At 41.0% G+C, this 25,712-nt stretch overlaps 3 protein-coding genes across 3 annotated transcripts in view; all 3 read left to right on the forward strand.

The window, feature by feature from the left end:
• The first annotated feature begins 2,308 nt into the window (after positions 1-2,308).
• On the forward strand, positions 2,309-3,071 carry mt2 (metallothionein 2). The gene is made up of 3 exons (XM_031747550.2): positions 2,309-2,458; positions 2,552-2,617; positions 2,844-3,071. The coding sequence occupies exons 1-3, from the start codon at positions 2,434-2,436 to the stop codon at positions 2,933-2,935; spliced, it is 183 nt and encodes a 60-aa protein (XP_031603410.1). The 5' UTR covers positions 2,309-2,433; the 3' UTR covers positions 2,936-3,071.
• Positions 3,072-3,761: 690 nt separating this feature from the next.
• steep1 (STING1 ER exit protein 1) lies at positions 3,762-5,134 on the forward strand. The gene has a single exon (XM_031747557.2). It carries the CDS (start codon positions 4,075-4,077, stop codon positions 4,750-4,752), a length of 678 nt encoding a protein of 225 aa, XP_031603417.1. The 5' UTR covers positions 3,762-4,074; the 3' UTR covers positions 4,753-5,134.
• Positions 5,135-16,422: 11,288 nt separating this feature from the next.
• nup93 (nucleoporin 93) overlaps positions 16,423-25,712 on the forward strand; it is a 29,092-nt gene continuing 19,802 nt past the window's right edge. The window contains exons 1-3 of the mRNA XM_031747556.2: positions 16,423-16,585; positions 17,399-17,580; positions 18,743-18,860. Coding sequence (XP_031603416.1) covers positions 17,402-17,580; positions 18,743-18,860 — 297 coding nt within the window. The 5' untranslated portion in view covers positions 16,423-16,585; positions 17,399-17,401. The remainder of the gene's footprint in view (positions 16,586-17,398; positions 17,581-18,742; positions 18,861-25,712) is intronic.

Below are 25,712 nucleotides of genomic sequence, written 5' to 3' on the forward strand. Positions count from 1 at the left end.
TAAGGTGTATTTATTATATTCACGGTTCCACAGTGGGCACAACGGGAGCATTTACAGTGTTTAAAAAAAGAAAACCATTCATTTTATAACCATTAATGTCCTAGCAATATTTTCAGCTAGTATATATTTTGTTCCCAAAATATTATTTTTAAAGCTCTAATAATATTGTTTAAAACATTTTTTAAAACATTTGGTCATAAGTAAAATTTGTACACAATTGTTATCCTCCCATAAAATTCTTAGCATGTTTTTCAGTGGCAGTAAATCATTTAAGGGTTAACAAGACATGTATGACCCAGCATGGTGTAGTCTTGGGGTCCTGGGAGAGAGAAAGACGTCATTCATCTTCACAATCACACTGTGACCAGTTTAGAATCACCAGTTAAACCAGCAAACCTGTGTTTGGACTTTGCTACTACTCACTGCACCAACATGTAACACTGCATCCAGAAACATTAAATTTGGTCCAAGTCCTATAAAGTGTCAGGGTTTAATTCTTGGGAATACACGATAAGTCTCTGTCTGTCTCTGTCCCCAGAGACATTTTGGTCTGATGGCTCTAAATGAAAAGTTATTCAGGCACAGATGTTCCCCGATAGCTGGGACTCCACTAGAGTCCAAGAAAACAAAAAGAAACGCGGGGAAAAGCACAGTCCCCCTCTCTGTTTTCACCAATGTTTTTAGATAGTCAACTAATCGAGTTATTTAAAGTGTCTTCTTCTTGATTTGTAGGGTCCATAGGTCTGTGTTAACAGATCGGAGTACCCCCCAACCCTCCACAACCTTATAAATAAAAGACAGAAAATGGATGGACTGAATCTAATTTCAGTGTTATTTTATTATGACTGATTTTTTCCCCTCATAATTCCCATTTTCAGCTGCTTCACTAAGAAGAGTAGCACTCATCTCTCGGTTCGCATCGGCTACATGTTATAACGCGTCAGCTCATTACCGGCTGACACACATTTTCTAGAAACTACACGTTAATGGAGAAACACTCCGGTGTCGAGTGCAGCGTGAATAATGCTGCCTTCATGCTCCAGTCATGGAAAACCTAAGTATTGTACATACAGCTGGTCTTTATAGACAAATAGACATAAAAGACTAAGCAACCAAGTGCGAAACATCCAGGATATTATGGTAGCCGAGATTAATTTTGTTCTGTTCTATTGTACTCACACATACTGACAAAACACTTCTTTTAAAGCTTGCCTATTCGGTTTGATTCTTTATTGTTGAGCACTGATGTTTCCCGACTGCTATTTTATGCTTATTGCGATTTTGGTGTTTAATTTCTTGTAAGACTACTATTATTAAAAATATATATACTGTGTGTAAATGCACAATCGTTTTCTCTGTCCTCTGTGGGGAGAAAGCGACGTCGCACGTGCCATGTGCACACGGCTCGCTGCTGAATCCGGTATTTCCGATAGCACACGGTACGTAAACGCAGCATATTACAATAGCCTGTTTGCTTTGGTTTGCTCACGAGCGGCCGGGTGCAGCTCGGCACTGACGGCAGACAGACGCCAGCTGGTTTGCACCGTGTGCACAGCGCCAGGAACACCAGACACCCCGTGTTCTCCGCTGCAGTTGTTCAACATCATGATGACTATATTATTTTTTATTATGGAAAAATGAGCAAGACTGAGGAGTCACACGATATATTAAATGAATTATTATTTTAGATTTGGATTTAGGATACTTAATGTGGATTTTTACTCCAGTGAAATGATCGCACTATCAAAATAATACCGGCATAGAGTGTATTAGTTTCAATTAATTAAGTACGAGGTTAAGTTTGGAATGAAAAGAATGAAAAAATACTGCACGGAAATGTTTTCTGTGAAGAATCTTCGCAGATGCTGAAAAGTTTTTTTGTAATTTTTAAAATAATACTGTTGGTGATAATTCGTGCGCCCATCCACCCAACATCCTCTCATATTAGCCCCAAATGGTTGTATAAATTCACTTCAGGCCATATAAAACTAAGACGTCCTGATGGGAGACCCGCACTTCATGTAGCCCATTCTAAATGAATCCGTGTGTTGGTGAGCGTTTGTGACCGTGTGTTCAGATCTCCGTGTAGCCTGGAGATGTTCTCCTCTGTTTACATACATGAATTAATTGCATGGTTGAATTTCTCCAGAAGTTGACGTTCTTATATAATGTTCAGGCAGCAGGCCATAGATCTGGGTATGAGGATCTCTCTGTTCCCGCTGCTGAAAGGTTGTCGTGTGCACAAACCTCTTCGTAATCATTAACCACGTGCTTGCGTGTAGCGTGACAGGCGTGTTTTGCACTCGGCTCTGTTGTTCTCAGGACGCTATAAAAGAGCCACTCCTACACCATCATTCACAACATTCATTCAAGTCCCGAAGAGACAAGAGCAACGCCAGCATCACTCGGAACAAACGAGCCATCAACTGCAAAATGGACCCCTGCGAGTGCGCCAAGAGTGAGTGTTCCTGCCGCTGTTTAACAAGGCTATTTAATACGCTGCTTGTTACCAGCGGACCGCATGAAACTTAACTGTCTTTTTTATGTTCAGCTGGAACCTGCAACTGCGGAGGATCCTGCACGTGCACAAAGTGCTCCTGCAAGAGCTGCAAGAAGAGTAAGTCAAACACCTCACAGCACAGCAAACAATCTATCGACCTGTTAATGTTACGCTCCTGTTTATCTTCCCAAGTAACATGCATAGTGTGACGATGGTCTCTTATAGTCATGTCCCATTTCTTCAAAATTGCACATTTGATGCCTTTTTTTTTTTAATGCTGCGCAGGTGGCTCTAATTGCTTTAATGACTTAAGTTCTTGTTTTCTTGTGTTCTGTCACTGCAGGCTGCTGCGACTGCTGCCCATCCGGCTGCAGCAAATGCGCCTCTGGCTGCGTGTGCAAAGGAAAGACATGCGACACCAGCTGCTGCCAGTGAGGAGTCTGCAGCATCAGCTCTCTGCTGCAATTATGGAGTCATTTATTTGCCACTAATCATGAATTTGCACATGTCCAAGAAATGATAACGAATGATTTTGTACTTGTGTTTGAAATAAACATGTTTGTTGACGCTATGACCTGTCTGGTGTATTAATTCAGCGAGGTCGGTGCATCATTTAACTTTGGTCACGCTGTGTGGTACTTTGTGCAATGCTGAAATCTTCATCTTGGAATACGGACTAGAGTTAAATTGACTCAGGATTGCTACTAAACAGTGTGGCCCACTTGAAAGGGAGGGATGCAAAGAAACTGTTTTCAAATCGAAAGTTGGAAATCAAATGCATTAGATGGCGTGCTGGACTAGGTCAGATTACAAAGTGCAGCATAAGCATCTAGAAAATGGAAGTTCAGTAACTCGAACTGAAATTGGGCTGCTATTAAATTAGTCCAGAACTGTTACACATGGCTGTGAGCCAGCAGACTGAAGTTGTCTGACATGTTTAACCAGAAATGGAATTTAAACTTGGAAGCATAATTTTGCCTAGTTGAATCAGAGGGGGTTCAAATACTTAATATCATGTTTGCAGTTTCTTGATCCTTTGTCTTTTCCCCTCACCTCCAATGATGGCCTGTTAAAAGTATTGGCTCAAAGAGAATCCTCTCCTCTGTTACTGTAGACCAATGGTGGACCGGTGTCCTTGATCCAACACAGCTGACTTAAATGGCTAAATGACCTCAACGTGAGGCCAGGTAATGAACTAAACATTTGATTCAGGTGCGTTGACCCAGGGTGAGATCTAAAACCTGCAGGACACCGGCCCTCGAAGCCTGGAGTTCCCCACCGCTGTAGGCGCTTGCAATAAAGAGCACTATTGTTGTGAGGTTGTTACATAAATACGTTTAATCTGAAATTAAATTGTATTTCTTAGTTTGGGGTTGCAATAAAATGTATTTGTTTTGAGCTTCGCGGAACGATCTATGAAGGCGGAACAAATATTCGACACTTGGGTTTCTCGCGGGAACAATATCATCGGTGCACACAGGAACTATTGCGTTGTTTCTATTTTCTGGGCAAGTTTGGCTGTAGTGGTTTTTCTGATCACGAACTGGTATTAAAATACACCCACGCGTGTGAACATGCCGAAGGTGGTTTCCAGGAGCGTCGTGTGCTCGGACACCAGAGACCGGGAGGAGTACGACGACGGAGAGAAGCCCCTCCACGTCTACTACTGCCTATGCGGCCAGATGGTTCTGGTCCTGGACTGCCAGCTGGAGAAGCTGCCCATGAGACCTCGGGACAAAGCCCGTGTGATCGACGCCGCCAAACACGCTCACAAGTTCTGCAACGTGGAGGAGGACGAAAACACGTACATCAAGAGAGCCGAGGGCATCGAGAGGCAGTACCGCAAGAAGTGCGGCAAATGCGGCCTGTTGCTCTTCTACCAGCACCAGGAGAAGAACAACCCGGCCACCTTCATCGTGGACGGGGCCGTGGTCAAGTTTGGGCAGGGCTTCGGCAACACCAGCGTCTACAGCCAGAAGCAGCCCGAGGCTCCCAAGAAAGTCCGCGTGATGATGACCAAGCGGACCAAAGACATGGGCAAGTTCAGCTCCGTCACCGTCTCCACTATCGACGAGGAGGAGGAGGAGATCGAGGCCAGGGAGGTGGCGGACTCCTATGCCCAGAATGCCAAAGTGATCGAGAAGCAGCTGGAGAGGAAGGGCATGAGCAAGAGGAGGCTGCAGGAGCTGGCTGAGCTGGAGGCCAAGAAGGCCAAGATGAAGGGCACTCTCATTGATAATCAGTTCAAATAGCTGGCTGGGTGTGAGGAGACTCCTGCTCTGCCTGGGACTCGTACATACAGGACTGATGAGTGTAGCGGTCGTATCATAAGAATGTGATCTGGCCTTTAAATTAGTTTGTCATGCTGTTTTGTACATACAGGAAAAGACAAAATAAACTTTTTTTGGGGGGGGGGGGGTATTTTTAAAAACTGTTTTATGTTGTCGTCGTTTTAAACCTCACAGAAGGCTTCGGCTGTTTGAGTCGGAGCACAGGAGGGGAAAACTTTATTAACAACAGCTTAATGAACTGATGTGTAGCCTGTAGGTAAAGTTGTCACCTTCGGTTTAGAGGAGGAATTGTGTATAATTCAAACCAAGTATTTAATTAAAAATCTAATTTTAAAGCTACAAACACATCAGAACAAATGTCATGAGTTAGTTTTTTTTAATTGTATTATTTTCTTCTGCTCATTTTTATTTGAGGCAGTGATTCGAGAAACATTCAGCCAGGTCCAACCTGAAAGAATGTTTCTCGAATTATTTGGCAGCAGGTTAGTAACATGATTAGGCACAAAAAGAGGTCATTCCAGAGAGACCAAATCTTCCACAAGAACGGATCGGGAATGAGGTTCACTACTCTGAAAGACTTGTGTGTTCACAATGGGTGAAACCATTTAGGAATAACAATCTTTGTAGTCAGTCTAGGTCAAAATATAATGATTATCCAACTTGTTATCAGAGCATAATTCATAAGAAAGCATCTGTAAAGCTGTAGGAGTGTCTTACATTAGAGCATTCTTCCAACCTTTTCAGGAGAGTGTCATAGAGATTTGATCCCACAGAGGAAATGATTGTGTTGCAGCAGTAGGATAAAAAAATAAATAACAAATAGAGTCAAGTTAAAGTTCCACTGGCGCATGGTGAAGGTTGTAAGCTGTTAGATCTTTATTTATAGAACAGAATAAAAATAAAATAAATAAAAGGTTAAGATAAAGAAAAGTAAGACTGAGACTAGGCAAGAAAGAATTGCAGACTGCATTCACAAATAGAGAAATATAAATATGGAGCAGGTCTGTGGACCTGTCACAGAAAGATGAGTTATTGTACAGTTTCACAGAGAACACTGGGAAAGATTTACTAAAGCATTTTATATAGGGTTGAATAACTGAAGGCTCTGCTGTCTCTGTGGTGTGTGTGTTTGTTTGGTGACTTCCTGTCTCTTACTGACTGACACGCCTCCAGATTCTGACCAATGATGGTTCCTCCCTTATGAAGCAGCTTGTTAATACACCATGGCTCCATGATTCAGGTGGTAAACTGACAACAAACGAGGCCTTGAACTGTTGAGGAGCCCAAATGCTAAAAAAGATCCTGTGATTAATGAGAAGAAAGAATAATTGGGGCAGTATCCAACCAGCACACCAGACTCAATGTAGGTCAAAAAATACAAGATAAATTAGGAGAACAATGAGTCGCCTGGACTGGATCTCACTGTCACTGCATCTGACAGAAGAGCCAAAGTATTTGGGGCTTTGGATGCTGATGGCAATGAAAACAAACAGCTTCAAAATAAATTGGAGACACAACTAAAAACATTAACAATGAACAATAACTCGGCTACATTTGCACTTTTCTTCTGTGGTATAAACTGTTGTTACTAAGATCTAACACAGTATGATTATTATTTATATGCTTACTGTGATCTTTGTTTGTCACCTATTAATGTGAATTGGGTCTTTTTCCCCTCACGTTTCCTTTCTTTTTTGTCCTCACACATGTGAGTTGTTCCAGTCATGAGGTTAACTGATGATCCCTGGGACCAGAGGAAGACTCAGCATAGCTTCCAGATTTCTGTATTTTTTGTATTAAAGAAGTAACACAATCCCTGTGCTTCACTTTCTGTGTCTGCTTCCTGTTGTATAATAGGATCATACATATTGTATTATATAACAAAGTAGCTCAAGGTGACTGTACGCCACATGACCAGATTTTTCCTGATGAAGCCACAGACTGCAGCCTGGAAGCAGGTGTGGATCACCCATCTGATCTTTGTGATTTAACCTGAAGCCAGTGGTTTTGTCTCAAGGCAGCAGCAAAAGTGAGATAAATGAAAATCAAATGATGTCAATAGAGTTGAAATGTATGCCTATCCCCACAGACAACAGCTGAATCTTGAGACTATCTAAAACAGGGATGTCAAATTAATTTTACACGATGGGCCACATGTAGCCTTTAACTGAACTGGACCAGTGACACTTTCCTTTCTGTCACTGTATAAACATTTAACTGCACATCGAATTCACGAGATATCTTAACTGAAGTTTCAAACGTGTGTCTTGTTTTGTTTTTTTGTTAAATGATAAAGGATTGCTGCTGCAGTAAAAGACTGAAACACGTCAACATGACTCTATGAGCAAAAGTCTACCTGCCTCTATGCCCACATAGAGGTAGTTCAACTCCATATGTCAGGACATTTCTGGTTATTGAAATTAATTACACATTGCACAATGCTTACACATAGTAAAAAGACTGGTTGTTATATAGCACCTTTCTACTCTGAGTACTCATAACACTACACAGATTGCCTCATTCATACACTGTTCATGCACTCTTTTTCTATGCTTCTCCTACACAAATGCTTTCTATCATATTCATACAAGCAGCTTGGGGTTTGCCCAAGGATATTTTTCACACAGGCTAAAGCAACCTTCCAATTAGTAGGTGACCTGCTCCTGAGCCACAGCCACCCCAACTAAGCATTACAATAACAAACAAAGCATTTTAATATTGAAACTTTTGACAAAGAATACTTCTAAAAGCCACTGCAGATAATAATAATAATAATAATAATAAATTAAAGCTGCAAACAGCGTTATGAGGGCCCTCGCACCCCGGCGCGTCGAGCCACGCCCAACACCTAAAACCAGCAAGTCCGATCTGATGTCACATTGATGGAATTCATGCATTTAACCACCAGCTAAAATTTCATCTCATTCAACCATTATTATAGTCATCCCACTAGGTGGCGCTCTAACCATTACTGACAAATGGCATAAACATTTCCGAGCTCGAGTCTCATCATACCTGCGCCCTTTGGGAGAGATTGGACATTGTGTTTTTGAGTGATAGCAGATTACTGCTTTTTGGCGAGTGATTGAAACTCCACGTGCCGCCATGACCACCCCGTTTCCCTGGACGTAGTGATGGGTAGATGAGGCCTCGTGAAGCGTTTCAGCACATTCCCCAAACTGTATCGATACTGTGTCGACACAATGTTGCTGTTTTGCTCCATACTGACACCTGCTGGACCTTAAATATCATTGCAGGCAACTTACTTGAGACTCACAACAGACACTGATTCAATGACCTCGTCATACTTGAAGCATAGCTGGACTGGCCATCGGGCATACCGGGCATTTGGGCCCCTGGCGATTTTTTGTTTTTATGGGCCGATGGACTTTTTTTTTTTTTTTTTTTTTTTAGGAAGGGTATATATAATGAAAGGTGTTGGATTGGCCAATTGGTCATGATCGACTCTGGGCTGGACCAATTACAGCCGAGGAGGCCGGATGCACCCTCCCCCTTTTTAGCAATCTTATAGACGAACTAAAGAAAATGGAGAACAAAAAAAGGAAAGGAGGTGTTTATGAAAATATCACTAAATCTGCCATTTATTAATTTTAATATTAATTAATGATCATGTCTCACCTCTAGTGTTCTTGGTCTTAATTTAAGGTTTTTACCATGTGTTGTAGATAGTTCAGGAGGTTAACTCGATCAAGCAGTCTTTTTGTTTCCGCTATGTACTGTTTAAAATCCAGAATAGGGAGGATGGTGTAGGTTTAAGTTTATTAGATTGATACATATATACCAACAAGGCAGTGTACATCAAAGCAGTTGTTTTCATGCAAAGGCTTTATGGTTTTTCCTATAGCGATTGACAGATCACGTGACTTTCGCGCATTGCATTCCGGGAACTCATGGCAAAACAGTACCGCATCAAATGCAAGCATTTGCAGCACCGCAAAACGCTCATTCTCCGGTTCCAATACCTTCTTGGTTTTCTTTGCCGCACAAAAAGGAATGTACAAAACTAAGGAGAACAATGCCGGACCGTACAAAGACAGACTCGATTTAAAAGGCAAAGAAAAGATACGAGGAAAAAATCAAAGGAGTGAGAGGGTCAGACCCTTCACGAGCACACAGAGTGGACAAAAGACGTTAGCGTGCTGCCCAACTTTCACCACGCTCAGATTTATAATTATACGGTTCTTGGAGTGAGTGCATACACTCATGAAGTTTTTAGTAACTTCAGGTCACTGCAACAAGCCCAGGTACAGTTTACCGACAGATGAGTACAGGACCTTGAAATGCACCGTAGAACGAAAGACCATCGTGACAAACAAAGGTAAGTTTACCAGTCTCACAAATCGTCGTCATAAATACACATTCGTTAACCGCTTATTAATATAACCTTTGAGCTCAACGGTAATTAATTAGTAGTGGAAATAATTTCTGGCACGCATTACAGAAATGTAGCAGTGACAATAATATTGTATGCTGTAATCGCACTGGACAATTAGTGATACAAAACAACTGTTTTATCCTGTGAATAAAAGTATATGTTTTTGTCAATGTACCGTGGTAATAACAGAAGCGAAACACAATATTGTGTCAGGACAATTCACTATTTATCCACAATAAATAAAGAAGCATAGCGCGACAATTTCTGTTCAGCGCCAGACTTGCTTGTAACCTATATCACCAATTATGTTAAGAAAATGACGATTAACTACTACAAAACACTGACCTTTGTGGGAATGCTTGGAGCAGACTAACATGTGAGCTGGAGTGTTCTGAGACGTTATATTTGGTATATCCAGACCATCCGTTGGCTCTTACTGGAAACATGGCTCAAAATTTCTCTTCAACGACGTAATCCGATAAAAAAACCCGATCTCTTTACCCGTCGGCTTCCCGTGGCTGTCATGCGACCGGCTATTGCAGTTAATAATACAACAGCTTCTTGCCATTTTTTGGGTTTCTTTTTATCGCTGTGTAACTGAGTTCAATTGAAAGCCTCGTGCGCTAGTACCTCTTGCCACAAGTTCCCAGAATCCTTTGCGGTTTTACCCTGAATGACGCCACATTTTCAATCTCTATCCTGGTGGGCCGGTCTCTAGTCAAAATGCCCGGGCCGATTTTTTGTCCCAGTCCAGCCCTGCATACTTGTACACTGTAAGGTACTTTCCATGGAATCATTTTATATCTTTTACATTTCAAATATTGTAGACATCTATAAAATATATTGTGAATGACACTAAGTGAAAATTAAAATGAAAGTATTGTGAATGTAATATTACCCATTTGACTCAGAGTTTATTATAAAATTCTATTCAGAAAAATAAGTTTATCCAATGTTTTTGCATTCAGTCTATTATGTTTTTTGACACCATTTCCCCAGCTTTGGAAAACTCACAGGCACAGATGAAGCTGGGGTACACAAAAACTGTAAAGTCAGGTGGAAAAAGTTTTGATAAGATGTCCTCCTATTCCTCCAGTACCTTAAAGGATCCTCTGATCTTGGAATGTTTCTCCAACACTCTCCACAATACTAAGGGGTTGGCAGTCCTTCTAATAAAATTCAGGACTGCCTGGTCCAGAACAGTCTTCCTAGATGCTTGATTTCAAAATAATAAAACACATATTAATAAAAAAAAAAAAAATGATGATAAAGCTGTTCAGTGTCAATATAGCCCGACCTGTGTTCATTCTCGGTGTGTTTGTCTCCTCATTTTCATGTTTGGGTTCTCTGTAATGCCTAAATATTAAGGAGGTGCTTTTGTTTGTGTAAGAAAGCGCCGCAGAACAGATGCGACATTTAACCTGCATAAAATGAAATAAATAATTTACACTTCAACTCACATTGCTGTTTTTCCTATTCTTATAGATTACACTGAAACAAAGACAGACAAACTATTACCTTATTTGCAGTTAAAAGATCAAAATGATCCCACACAGCAGAAACATTTCTTTTTCTTTCGGGCTCCATTTTGTTATGGAGAGATGTGTTTTGTTTTGCTTTTTAATCTTTGCGAGAGTAATTTCATGGTTTTTTTTGTGGCGACTCATTCCATTGGCAGATGCGGATGCGGTACTTTTTAAACACAGTTTGGCGCGTTGGCAATGAGCAGCAGCTGTATCGATCACGTGACTTTTTCTTAAAGCGACACACGCACCGATACAGGCTTCGCTAGGTGAGCTTGATAAATGCGTCGGTGCGTCAGTGTTGCTGGACCCATCACTACCTGAACGTAAATAGCTTCGCAATTTAACATCACAAAGGTCTTTAGATTCCATGCACTGGAGATCGTGTCAATCTGAAGAAATCCCTTGGAGGAGTTCGTCAAAGAACGGTGCCTGAAAAGAGGGGAAAATGTCGCCAAAATTACACATTAATTTTAAAATGGCTGACTTCCTGTTGGATTTGGGATATTGCTCCAAGAGACTTTTTTGTACATCTTGATATCTTCTATAAGCTTACCAGGTTTCAGACTCATAGATAAAACACAGAGCAGGGGCTGATGTTTTGAAATTTTGTAGGGGGCGCTGTGAAGCCATTTTGCGCTATTCAATGAAAATGATCACATAACAAGAAAGCTTACGTCACATTGGAGGTGTGGGCCAAATTTCAAGACTTTTTAAACTTTCCAAGCCCCTCAAAAGCAAGGTCATTTTTCGTGGTTAACCTCGTTGCCACCAGGGTGCGCCGTTCACTTTAAACCCACAATTTTCTCACTGAAGCATCATGAGGGACTGATGTTTGAGGTGGCCATGATGAACCTGTGAAAATCAGTACGGTATATCAAAGTGAAAGACATGACATTTCCTGTTCCCACTAGGTGGCGTTCTGCTTATTCCTGACAATGGGCATATCAATCTGTTCAGGGCGGGTCTGACATGCCTGTAAAGTCTCGTACTCATCAGTCTGGATTTCTTTGAGTTATACTAATTTGTTTCTTCATGGCGAGACATCAATATTCGCCATGCTGCTGGGGTCACACCCTTTTGTGAAAACTCACAGTTTTCACTGTAACCCAAGACCAACTCCTTAAGGCTTTCCTGGCTAAATTTGAGGCTGTAAGTAAGTAAGTATGTAAACTTTATTTATTAAGCGCTTTTCGCAGATAGACAATCACAAAGCGCTGTACATAAATATTAAGATAAACAATAAAATCAATAGACAATGTACACAATATAAAAGATCAAATGTAAATAATGTAAAAAATATAAAATATGAAGAGATCAACAAAAGGCTTGTTTAAACAGAAAAGTTTTTAACTGTTTTTTAAAACAATCCACAGAGTCAAGCAAACGTAACTGTAGGGGTAAATTGTTCCACAGCCTTGGTGCCACAGACTGAAAAGCTCTGTCCCCTTTTGTCTTCAGTCGTGTACGGGGAACAACTAAGAGACTTTGAGTCTGTGAGCGGAGATGATGAGCAGCAGTGTAATTTTATAAGAAGCTTGTAGATGTAGATGTCACCCATCACAATACTGTACCCCAAAGTGTAAAACATGACATTTCCTGTTCCCACTAGGTGGCGCTGTCCCTGATGTCAAATATGGCAGTTGAAATTTGTTCAGGGGTGGAGCCTTATCATATGTGTGTTCTTTGGTCCAGATCGGACAATGTATGACAGAATGAGAGGCAATAAGATTTTCATGGCGAGTCATCGAAATTCGCCATGGCGCCACGTCCTCACCGTATCCCAAAAACTCAAAAGCTCCGCAATTTAACATGGCCCAGGTGTGTAGTTCACACTGACCAAATATGAAGCGTATACGACCAAATCCCAAGGAGGAGTTCGAAAAAGTTCGAGGCATGGAAATGGCAAAATTAGTAGCCAAAATTTGACCTTCAATCCAAAATGGCGGACTTCCTGTTGGGTTTGCGACAATGGTCCCACTGACTTTTTTGTTCGTCTTGGCATGATACACATGTGTGCCAGATTTCATACATGTAGCTCTAACGATGTGTTCGTAGGGCTGCATTTAACAAGGCATAGGTGGCGCTACAAAGCCATTTCCCAATGCTCATATGTAAAACCATTAAAATACAAAATTTTTCACCAGACCTGGCATGTGTGCAAAATTTCAGGAGTTTTTGAGCATGTTAAAGCCCTCAAAAAGGCAATTAATTTCGGTGAAAAATAATAATAATAATAATAATAATAATTAAAGCTGCAAGCAGCGGTATGAGGGCCCTCGCACCCCCTGCGCGTCGAGCCACGCCCAACACCTAAAACCATCACGTTCGATCTGATGTCACATTGATGGAATTCATGCATTTAACCACCAGCTAAAATTTCATCTCATTCAATCATGATTATAGTCGTCCCACTAGGTGGTGCGCTAACCATTACTGACAAATGGCATAACAAACATTTCAGAGCTCGAGTCTCATCATGCCTGCGACCTTTGGGAGAGATTGGACATTGTGTCTTTGAGTGACAGCAGATTACTGCTTTTTGGCGAGTGATTGAAACTCCACGTGCCGCCATGACCACCCCGTTTCCCTGAACGTAAAAAGCTTCGCAATTTAACATCACAAAGGTCTTTAGATTCCACGCACAGGAGATCGTGTCAATCTGATGAAATCCCTTGGAGGAGTTCGTCAAAGAACGGTGCCTGAAAAGAGGGGAAAATGTCGCCAAAATTACACATTAATTTTAAAATGACTGACTTCCTGTTGGATTTGGGATATTGCTCCAAGAGACTTTTTTGTACATCTTCGCATCTTCTATGAGCCTACCAGGTTTCAGACTCATACATAAAACACAAAGCAGGGGCTGTTGTTTTGAAATTTTGTAGGGGGCGCTGTTGAGCCACTTTGCGCTATTCAATGAAAATGATCAAATAACAAGAAAGTATTCCTCACATTGGAGGTGTGCGCCAAATTTCAAGGCTTTTTAAACTTTCCAAGCCCCTCAAAAGCCGCTTCATTTTTCATGGTGAACCGCGTTGCCACCAGGGTGCGCCGTTCAGTTTAAAGTCACAACTTTCTCACTGGAGCATCATGAGAGACTGATGGTTATATTCACCGCTTTTGAGGTGGCCACGATAAACCTGTGAAAATCAGTACAACAAAATGAAAGACATGACATTTCCTGTTGCCACTAGGTGGCGCTCGGCATATTCCTGATAATGGGCACATCAATCTTTTCAGGGCGGGTCTAAAATCATGCCTGTAAAGTCTCGTACTGATCAGACTGGATGTATGAGGGAATGAGAGACAATAAGATTTTCATGGCGAGTCATCGAAATTCGCCGTGGCGCCACGGCCTCACAGTATCGCGAAAACTCAAAAGCTCCGCAATTTAACATGGCCCAGGTGTGTAGTTGACACTGACCAAAGATGAAGTTTATACGACCAAATCCCAAGGAGGAGTTTGAAAAAGTTCAAGGCATGGAAATGGCAAAATTAGAGCCAAAATGTCACCTTCACCTCTAAATTGCGGACTTCCTGTTGGGTTTGCGTCATATGGTCCCACTGACTTTTTTGTTCGTCTTGGCATGATACACATGTGTGCCAGATTTCATACATGTAGCTCAAACGATGTGTTCGTAGGGCTGCATTTAACAAGGCATAGGTGGCGCTACAGAGCCATTTCCCAATGCTCATATGTAAAACCATTAAAATACAAAATTTTTCACCAGACCTGGCATGTGTGCAAAATTTCATGAGTTTTTGAGCATGTTAAAGCCCTCAAAAAGGCCCTTGTTTTGCCTGAATAATAATAAGAAGAAGAAGAAACGGAGCAGATACAATAGGGCCTTCGCACTCTCGGTGCTCGGGGCCTAATTAAAGCTGCAAGCAGCGTTATGAGGGCCCTCGCACCCCATCGCGTTGATCCACGCTCAACACCTAAAACCAGCACGTCCCATCTGATGTATCATTGATGGAATTCATGCATTTAACCACCAGCTAACATTTCATCTCATTCAATCATGATTATAGTCCTCCCACTAGGTGGCGCTCTAACCATTACTGACAAATGGCATAAGAAACATTTCCGAGCTTGAGTCTCATCACACCTGCGACCTTTGGGAAAGATTGAACATTGTGTTTTTGAGTGACAGCAGATTACTGCTTTTTGGCGAGTGATTGAAACTCCACGTGCCACCATGACCACCCCATTTCCCTGAATGTAAAAAGCTTCGCAATTTCACATCACAAAGGTCTTCACATTCCACGCACTGGAGATCGTGTAAATCTGATGAAATCCCTTGGAGGAGTTCGTCAAAGTATGGTGCCTGAAAAGAAGGGGAAATGTCGCCAAAATTACACATTAATTTCAATATGGCTGACTTCCTGTTGGATTTGGGATATTGCTCCAAGAGACTTTTTTGTACATCTTGATATCTCCTATAAGCTCACCAGGTTTCAGACTCATACACGAGACAAAGAGCAGGGGCTGTTGTTTTGAAATTTTGTAGGGGGTGCTGTGGAGCCATTTTGCGCTATTCAATGAAAATCATCACATAACAACAAAGCCTTCAGCACATTGGAGGTGTGCGCCAAATTTCAAGGCTTTTTAAACTTTTCAAGCCCCTCAAAAGCCACTTCATTTTTCATGGTGAACCACGTTGCCACCAGGGTGCGCTGTTCAGTTTAAAGTCACAATTTTCTCACTGAAGCATCATGAGGGACTGATGGTGATATTCACCGCTTTTGAGGTGGCCATGATGAACCTGTGAAAATCAGTACAACAAAGTCTAAGACATGACATTTCCTGTTGCCACTAGGTGGCGCTCTGCGTATTCCTGACAATGGGCACATCAATCTGTTCAGGGTGCGTCTGACATCATGCCTGTAAAGTCTGGTACTGATCAGACTGGATTCCATGGAGTTATACTAATTTGTTTCTTCATGGCGAGACATCAATGTTCACCATGCTGCTGGGGTCACACCCTTTTGCGAAAAGTCAGTTTTCACTGTAACCCAAGACCAACTCCTTAAGGCTTTCCTGGAGAAATTTGAGGCTGCAGATGTCACCCATCACAATACTGTACCCCAAAGTGTAAAACATGACATTTCCTGTTCCCACTAGGTGGCGCTGTCCCTGGTGTCAAATATGGCAGTTGGAATATGTTCAGGGGTGGAGCCTTATCATATGTGTGCTCTTTGGTCCACGTCGGACCATGTATGACAGAATGAGAGGCAATAAGATTTTCATGGCGAGTCATCGAAATTCGCCGTGCCGCCTTCGCACTCTCAGTGCTCGGGCCCTAATAATAATAATAATAATAATAATAATAATAATAAACGGAGCAGATACAATAGGGCCTTCCCACTCTCAGTGCTCGGGCCCTAATAATAATAAACGGAGCAGATACAATAGGGCCTTCGCACTCTCAGTGCTCGGGCCCTAATAATAATAAACGGAGCAGATACAATAGGGCCTTCGCACTCTCAGTGCTCGGGCCCTAATGATAATACACAGAGCAGATACAATAGTGCCTTCGCACTCTCAGTGCTCGGGCCCTAATGATAATACACAGAGCAGATACAATAGTGCCTTCGCACCTTTAGTGCTCGGGCCCTAAAAAACTCCAATTATGACAGTAGGTGACGATATGCTTCGTTAATATTAGTTTGTTGTTCGTTATTGAAACTGGAGAAGAAGAAGAACTTCCGGGAGGGACGCAGGATTGTCCAATCACGATCGACTCCAGAAGTGCCGGTCGGGGCAAATAATGTACTTGCATGCTGAAGAAACGGAGTAACAGAAAATAACTGTCAATACATTCACTCGTGGAGTATAAACAGGACCGTATTTTCTCCCACCTCACACAACAGGTATGAAGTGTGGTTGCTTCCAGCCGCGTTAGCAAAATGAACTTTTTGAGTTAACGCAACACTAAGCATATGTAAGAATAATAGCAGCTTAGCATGCTAGCTAACGCTGCACAGTGTAATTCATTCTGACTTGTAGCTACATGTTAGCATGCTAACAAAGCTTAGCCAAAAGGGCAGCACTGCAATAAAATAAAATGAATTCAAACGTGTTTTTATCGTGATTCACATCACGCCACTTCACAGCAGCCGGAATTAAATTTCATTTGAAACTGCATTTTTGTTGCTATTCCTAAAGCGAGTTTATAGCAGCTAAGCTAACACCACAGCGCTCCATGCGCGCGCTCCAGCTGTCAACTTTCCGAAAGCTCACACAGCTGTATGTCGTTATGTACATGGGTGTTTATGTTATTCACAGTTTGTATGTTATCGACTAGCCCTAGTCCTAAACGTGTTGTTGTTGTTGTTGTTGTTGTGGCAGTTCTCAGCTATATTACGTCTTAGACGTTTACGTGCTCACTTTACGTTTACTTCTGAATTTGTGTAAATCTCCGTCCACGCAGTTGAGGAATTGCAGTTACATTTTAACCCAGTCCCTTCTTCTAAGAATTGAAAATGAACAACAAAAAATACATACAAAACCTTAGTCAGTGAGGTACAATGTTGATTAGGAATCTAAAATAACAGCAGCATATTTATGTAAAATTATCCAGGCCAATTATACATTTTTTCCCAAAAAGGATGTGAGCACCCACTGTACACTATTCATCTCACCTCTGATGATGTTACATGTAAATATCTTCATTTGTTTCTCTATAGCATGGATACAGAGGGATTTGGGGAGCTCTTGCAGCAGGCAGAGCAGCTGGCTGCTGAGACCGAAGCAGTGTCTGAACTTCCTCATGTGGAAAGGAACCTTCAGGAGATCCAGCAGGCGGGGGAGAGGCTTCGATCCCGCACACTGACCCGCACCTCCCAAGATGCTGCAGACGTAAAAGCGTAAGAAATATAAGATAGAACTGTATTATTTTTCCTGAGGGAAATTCTTGTGGTTTCTATTATTGCACAGTGCAATAAGAGTGGAAACAAAAACACTTAGTAGTCACAGAGTAAAACCAGCAAACAACAAAATAAAGCTGAACTATAAAATAACAAGATACAACCAAGAACAGTATGAAATAAGAACTTCAGCATGTGCAGATAGGCAGAAAATGTCCCACTGTTAATCATAATATTACTGCTACTGGCAAAAATGGTAATTGATAACAGATAATAATTTACCAGTGTCACAGGACATGAAACATAGAGCATAGACAAACAGGACAAGTTCAAATAAAAAGTATAGGTTGGGGGTGAGGGTACTGGGAGTGTGATTAACCACATACTGATCGTGGTCATGTCATATAAGGACGAGGAGTGCAAATAGCAATAGTAATATTAAATAATAATAAGAATGTCATCTATGATAACTGTAATAGTGATCCTCGTGTTTGTTTGTTTATATCTCCATCCATTCCATATAAACTCCCACATATACATACATGTGCCAATGCATACACAAGCAACTGGGGGGCAAAAAACAAATGAATGGTTAACTATGTGTATAAAGTTGTATAGTAAACAGTCACACAAGGCATTTTTAAAGATCAACATGAAAAAAGAGCCCCAAGAGCCTGGGAAGAGTTCCTTTTTATGTATAGTAGTAAGAGTCCTAATAATAATAATAGGATTCATAATAACAGACTCATGTGTATCTGAAAGGTGTGATGTAGTATATCTTACTGCAAAATTCTCATGTAAATAAAATGTATAAAATCATTTTTCATTTGTTTCCCATTAACCTCTATGATAGACGCACTCATTTATAAACTACATGTTTGGTTTTAAAGATTTAAAGAATATATTCCTTAATCAATAAGCTTGAGTGATATTTAAAGGATTTAGTCTATTTATTTTAAAACTGCATTGATATTAGATTGAAATTCTCTCTGTGATGTATGTGATGACACCTGATCTGCTGTGTAATAGTTCATATCAGTGCATACAGTGTAAAGATCGTTTCTGTAACGGTGGTAAAGCGTTCGGCGTCCTCTAGTGGTCGTGTGGAGCAACTACAGTTATTTATCAGTCACTCCTTCATCACCTTTCTGTTTCACCTCAGGTCCATCCTCCTTGGTTCCAGAGGTTTAGACATCTTCCACATTTCTCAGAGGCTAGAAAGTCTCAGCGCTGCCACCACGTTTGAGCCCCTGGAGCCGGTCAAAGACACGGACATACAGGTACCATAAACTAGCTGCTAGCTAGCTGCTAATGCAGTATTATTTAACCTAAATGAACTGGTTCACTAGAGGAAGACTCGCTTACTACTGAGAGCACTGAGAGGTATTTTGTGGAGTGAAATAAGAAATAATCCATTGATAGATGGTAAGAAACTAGTACCTAGTCTTTTAATAAGCGTGTGCATATTTCACTTTCTCACAGAGAAACTGCATTTAGAAGTGAGGATTAAATTTGTTTTGTGGCTAAGGTCTGAAAGTAATTAACTGTAGATAATAAGTCTGCATTTGTCCCCACTGACAAGATAAGCCTGATAAAAACTGAGCAAGTGTGAAGTTTGTTAGTTAAAGGCTGAAAATGTTGAAATTTATAACTGGAGGCTGAACAGAACAAAGATTCAAGAGATAACAGAAATAAGTACACAAAGCCAACGAGTTAATTATTCCAGTGGAAAATTGGGTTTGCTGTGTGACCCACAGGCTCTGTTTTTGTGGACAGTCAAGAAAAATGACATTCATGGAAAATCTTATTGGTTTCAAGGTCACATTGTGCTGTTTATTCTCTTTAACTTTGAGTTTGTATCATATTTTCTTTATGCAAATTCATTAGACTGTACTTTACTATATGGTGACGTGTATCACCATCAGTCACACTAAACTACATCAGTGTAGTTGCACTGCATTAAAAAACCTTTCACCCATGTAAAAGCAGTGCATGTCACATAATGTATAGATGTGACTCTGGAGGTTGTGCTGTGACTGTGTGTGTGTACACAATTGTATAGCTGAACAGAATTAATAGCATTTGTGATGGATACATGGTTGGCATGTTGTCACATTTAGTCAGGCGTGAGGAGGTAGTTGTGTTATGTGTGTGAAACTGTCTTGTAGTTTGGCAGGTTTGAGCGTGAAGTCGTCTGATGGATTGCCAGAGGCCATGCTGCTCTAGTAGAAGTTGGTTAGATCTGAAGATTATACAAGTTATTGAGAAACTGTGGTAGTAGGGAGGTAGAACAAAGTGAGCTTATCGTGCACTTCTGTCCTTTGTTTCAGGCTAGAGCAGTGGTTCTTAACCTGGGTTCGATCGAACCCTAGGGGTTTGGTGAGTCGGTCTCAGGGGTTCCGCAGAGCCTCCGCGGTGACATGCATGGCTCATTTTGTGCACCAGTAAAAAACATATCTATGTCTTGAATGTGAAAAAAATCATATTTTATTTTTCACTAAAGAGGGGTTCAGTGAATGCGCATATGAAACTGGTGGGGTTCGGTACCTCCAACAAGCTTAAGAACCACTGGGCTAGAGGCTCAAAGCTGCATTTGCTTCTATGGTACATGTGACTCTTGAACCAACTGTCTTGTGGCTATTGGAGACAGAAGGTTTAAATCTAAAACGAAGGTTCTGTTAAAAGTCTGAAAGTGCAATATCAAAGTTGCCCAGTATTCTAATGTTAAGTACCAGATTTTTTGCTCCCTGAGTGCTCTCTCCATCCCTTATTCCCACCCTGCTTAATCCTCCTGTATTGGTTACTCATTTCTCTCCACTGTATCTGTTCTCTCCATCAGGTTTACACATACATGTCCCACCACTTTATCACCCTCCTTTCTTATCTCTGTTTTTTTTTTTTTTCTTACACTGTTGCAGTCCAGCCTCTTCTCTGGTTCATTGAAATCTTTTTTATTCTTATTGGTCGGCCGGATGTATCCTGGCCAGGGTGGGTTTCACTCACTGACTGGAAAAGCACTTAGCTTCTGGCAGTGTGATGGTGAACACACACACACACACACACACACACAGACGAGCACTCTGCCTCCCTGCGATTGCTCTTCTGGGTCTAGAAGATGACAGTGCATTACGTTTTATTTCAGAAGAAATTCAGGAGAAATTTTCCACTGCTGTTTCAGACACAGACAACTGCTCAATTTAAACGGCCAAATTACAGGAATTGGGCAGATAAATTGAAAGTCAGCTGAGATAGTAGTGTTGTATTGGCATTTACCTAATGGGCCCTGCGTTGAGCATATTCAGTATAAATAATTATGATCAAAAATGGAAAATTAATGGAGCGGACTGTAGAGTTTGTCATATGATACTGATGCTTCTGTGGGTATCTGCTGATGCCAAGTAGTTATCTGATACCAGTGTTAAACTAATAAGCTGTATTTCTCCTCCGGAGCTCTGCTGCTGAGGCATTGTGAGGTAAACCCAGAACAGCAGAGAATTGAAAAGATCGGCTCCGTAGATCAGCTTTTTGAGTCACGATTGGCTCCATATATCAGATTGTTGGATCCATAGACTGCACACAGTAGTCTCTCATATATATGTGTAATCTATAAGCACAATATAGGATGATTTCTGGACAGTAGTGCTGGGCATTATGACGATATATATCGTGTGGACGATAGAAAAGTGTCTATCGTGCCATTTGTCTTCTATCGTTTCTAACCCTAATTTTATAAATTATTACATAAAATATATCATTAACCCTTTACAACCGGTCGGAGCAGGCACGCTCCGTTTTGCCTAACTATTTTTAAATCCCTGTAGAACTGGAACCACGTAAGGTAGCGCAATAATTTTTTTTGTATATCTTATTCCATTAGCTTGCCCTAGGTCAAGGTTTCCTTCCACATATAGCTTTGGAAAAATTGCATAAAAAGCACTTCCAGCAACAAAAACATGCGAACTATCGCATGTCCGCCATTACCTGTCCGAAACCAGACGTGACGTCGTTTTCGCGGAGAATGTCGTTTTTTACCTTCAAAGCCTGGTGTTTTTAAACGTCATGTTTGACTTTATGCTTTTCTGTATCATTTCTGGGATGCTTAGAAGTCAAATTACACTGTTGGAAATAGTTTATTTTGATGCACATGCTGTTTTTTTGCAAATTTGCATTATATTTATTTTCATTTTTCCTGTAGTATATAAAAATTAGTGTATCTCAAAAATAAAACTATGAAGACACTCAAAATAAATTTCTTGTGGTTGGAAACTATTTTGTGCAACTTTTTTGTATTTACAGTTTTGAGGGATAAGCCTCTTAAATTTCTCTAACTAGAAATATATGTAAAAAAACAAAAACAAACGATTTTCAATTTTTTTGTAGTTTATTGCACTTTTTTGCAATTTATGTAGTTACTATGGACTTAATGCATACATATTATTGAAATTTGGGCTATAACGGTTGTATTGATGTGTAGCAACTTGAAATGCTCCCACAAATGGCACTACAGCATGTAAAATGTAAAGATGAGCTCTGGCGGACTTGGTTCTATGGTAGGTCTTAAAGGGTTAAATAGCCTGTGGCAAATATATTAGTGTTGTCTTCTCACTATACATACTCTTAACTTTATGCAAGAGAAAATAAAGTATCAAAAAATGATATTTTTCGCAAAGAAACTCCGTCTTGTGGTTTTGCGACATGGTGCTGCTTTACGTGCACCCAGATTTGCAACATGCTTTACGGTAACTCAAAACAAAGATTGCACCCTCTCCACTCGCTGTTTACAGACTGCATACTTTCCAGATGACCACAGATCAGGTGGTATATCGTGAGACAAAATAATTCATATCGTGATAAATATTTTTTCCATATCGCCCAGCACTACTGGACAGCCAGGCTAATTGCATAATGGAGCTTAAACAAAGTCTTCACCATCTTCATTAAGCCTCCGTTTAGTGGCGCAGTGAGCCTTTGCCAATGATAGTTATGTACTTTGGTCTTAAATCAGAACGTTGTGATGCTCTACTCTGTACCACCCCCAAAAATGGCAAACTAAAGGTAAATCTAGTCTTTAGCAGCATCTGCGAATTCAAAAACATTTATGTTTTAGCCTTTTTAGTCACTTTACAGCAGTTTACGCTAATCTAGCCAGACAGAGGTGAGTAGTCATTTAGTAAGCTGTCTGCTGCCCCATGGGGAATTCTCTTTTAATGAAGATCATAACATCACATACACACAGTTGACTCTAATTGCAACTTGTGACTTATTGTGAACCTATTTTAACTGGGCGTGTTTGGCCCCATGTGCCAAAAAATTAAGCAGAATTTCAGCCAGAATAAGAAAACAACAAAGAAATGCAGTTTAAATTTGAACCACTGAAAAGAGAAACTGAGCCCAGCTTTTTTTCCCCCTCCATTTAACTGATGGCAGTCTCAGCCACTTTATATCATCAAGTATACACAAAGGAGCAGAGAGGTTATTTGATCATGATGACGATGATAATGAAGAAGGCATCACCAATAAGCCGTTTGATGCACTTTGTTGAACAGCTGAAAGCAAACAGCCTTGCCAGAGTATTCTTAACACACAGACTCTACATTGGACCTGCAATTTACACTCAAATGCACTGATGTAGTCGCTCAAATCTTAGTTACTTTGGAAACAGAGGTGGAAATAACGTCTACTGAAAAGAAACAAATGGTTTATTCTATAATTACACAGCTGGTGGAGTAACAGGAGATATCTTTCATTAAATATTTAATAAAACTCTGAAACACTCCCCCATTTTATATTTGCAGTACTTAAAACACATTTTCTCATCACTGTTACAGTGACAAAAACACTTTCTTTAGGGCCGCGTTCACTCTTAAGTCATCATCGTTGGAGACTCAACCCTTTTGTGTGTGTAAATTATAAAATATCCGTTTGTCATCGCCACTCAAGGCGCCCACTTTCAGGACCTCTGTTACGTTCTCGCACTGCTCAGTTCAATCTCACACTGAAATGTCCTTCTTTAAGATCAAACACACATTTCAGCACCATCTGTGTCTAGAGCTGGGCGATAAAACGATAATGATATGTATTGCGAAATAACTTTTTCTCGATAGAAAAATTAAACTATTGCGATAGGCCTCATCTCTCTTGTCCTCTTAAAAAAGAAAAAAAGAACAGCCAATCCAAATTAAGTAGCGCAGAGCCGAACCAATCACAGCCGCAGCGTGCCACGTCACGTGACTTGTTACGTGACAGCACAAGCGCCAAAGGCGCACATGTGTATTTGTTTTTGCAGCCGTGCAGCCCGGGTAATGAAGGAAAGGAGTTTGCCGACTAGAGAAAAATCAACCGAGAGCGTGAGCGAAGGTTACCGAAAAAAACAGATGATGGTTCCAATGCCGGAGAGCTTGTCGAACGGAAGGGCCACAGAAGTTCCGTAGTGTGAAGGTATTTCGCTATTTCAAGTCTGACAAAAACAGAGTAGCGCAGCACTGTAAATTGTGCCGAAAGCAAGTCTGGAAATACAATAAAGCGGTGCATGCTCAGTCTCTGACTGAAAGCGCTGATTCATCATTCGGCTTTTGTCAGACTAAAGCAGTGGTTCCCAAACTTTTTGCCAGGCCCCCTTTGTTTTACAAGAAAATGTTCGCGCCCCCCGCACAAACACATCCTCCAAACACACACACACATTTTTTGCTCCATTGCGATTTATTTCACACCTCAAACATTTAGTAAACGATTAAGCAAATACAAGTAAACGGTAATAAATTACAGGTAGTAATAAAATATACTACTAACTCTTTTATGCTACGTCCACACCTACACCAGTATTTTTGAAAACTCAGCTGTTTCTATGCGTTTGGGCTTTTCGTCAACACGTAAACGGCGTTGCGATTCACCGAAAACGGAGATTATTTAAAACTCCTTTTTGCGTTTACGTGTGGACGAGGATTACAGAGTTAAATCACGCAACGTCAAAGGTATGTGCCTCTTTTCACGTCACGCTGTGCGCCACGTTATTGTTTACATGAGATGAATTGCAGAATGGCAGATGGAGACAAAATACTGTTACTGTTAATCTGACTGTCTTCAGGTTTTACACGCTTACATACACACACGCAGTTACTGTCCCTGCATTTAGAAAGGCAGAGGCATCACGGTGTGATTATTTTATGTGTAGTTCTCTTTTTTTCCTGTGTAATAATTTTCAACATTGCTATCAATACATTTTTCAAAAAATGCCTCTCTGTGCAAAATGGTTTAAACACATAAACAGCTGTGGGATACTGTTTGTCCGTGATTTGAACCGGGGGAACAAATTACGGCAGGATCAGCCTGATATTATTTGTATCCCGCTGTAACTTTACTGCATAAAGAGCTAACATGTCCAAAATGTCAGGAGTAGTTAGTTATTACAAGAAGTGTTTGTGAACTAAAAATCAAGAATGTGGGATCCTGTTTGTCCGTGATTTGAAGAGCCCAGCGCTGCTCCCGACGCAGGGAAAACTAATTCTGCAGGGGAGACCTACCTCGGCACTTGTGCAGGTGAAGCCAAAGGGAAGATATGCTTCACCATATTTTCTAGTCTTTGGCTTGGAAGGAAGTTGGTTTGGAAACATATGCAGCTATGCTTCATCTCCTGCTTTGCGTTTGTGTGGGAGCCCCGTGCTAGCAGTGTCCAAGCTTTCTTTTTTTTTTTTCTTTTCTTTTCATACCGCGCCCCCCCTGCAATGGCTCTGCGCCCCTCCTAGGGGGCGGGCCCCACACTTTGGGAACCTCTGGACTAAAGTAACTGTTAAAACTGTTTGAAAACCTAAGCCAGGGGTGGGCAATCTCAGTCCACGAGGGCCGGCGTCCCTGCAGGTTTTAGATGTGTCCTCGAACCAACACAGCTGATTTAAATGGCTGAATTAGCTCCTCAACATGTCCTGAAGTTCTCCAGAGGCCTGGTGACGAACTAATCATGTGATTCAGGTGTGTTGACCCAAGGTGAGATCTAAAACCTGCAGGGACACCGGCCCTCGTGGACTGAGATTGCCCACCAATGAGCTAAGCTATACAACAAGGAGAGATTGAGAATTTCCTTTTAGTTCTCAGTTTATTTGATATTGACAAAAGTTAGTCAATTTTGTCTGTTCTTC

Source organism: Oreochromis aureus, linkage group 7, assembly GCF_013358895.1.
Source record: "Oreochromis aureus strain Israel breed Guangdong linkage group 7, ZZ_aureus, whole genome shotgun sequence".
Taxonomy (NCBI): domain Eukaryota; kingdom Metazoa; phylum Chordata; class Actinopteri; order Cichliformes; family Cichlidae; genus Oreochromis; species Oreochromis aureus.

Bases quoted from the DNA above. Each gene is read 5' to 3' on its own strand.
- mt2 (XM_031747550.2), top strand. From the start codon at position 2,434: ATGGACCCCTGCGAGTGCGCCAAGA. The intron at 2,459-2,551 runs GTGAGTGTTCCT...TTTTATGTTCAG, and splicing joins CCCCTGCGAGTGCGCCAAGA to CTGGAACCTGCAACTGCGGA. The intron at 2,618-2,843 runs GTAAGTCAAACA...CTGTCACTGCAG, and splicing joins CTGCAAGAGCTGCAAGAAGA to GCTGCTGCGACTGCTGCCCA.
- steep1 (XM_031747557.2), top strand. From the start codon at position 4,075: ATGCCGAAGGTGGTTTCCAGGAGCGTCGTGTGCTCGGACACCAGAGAC.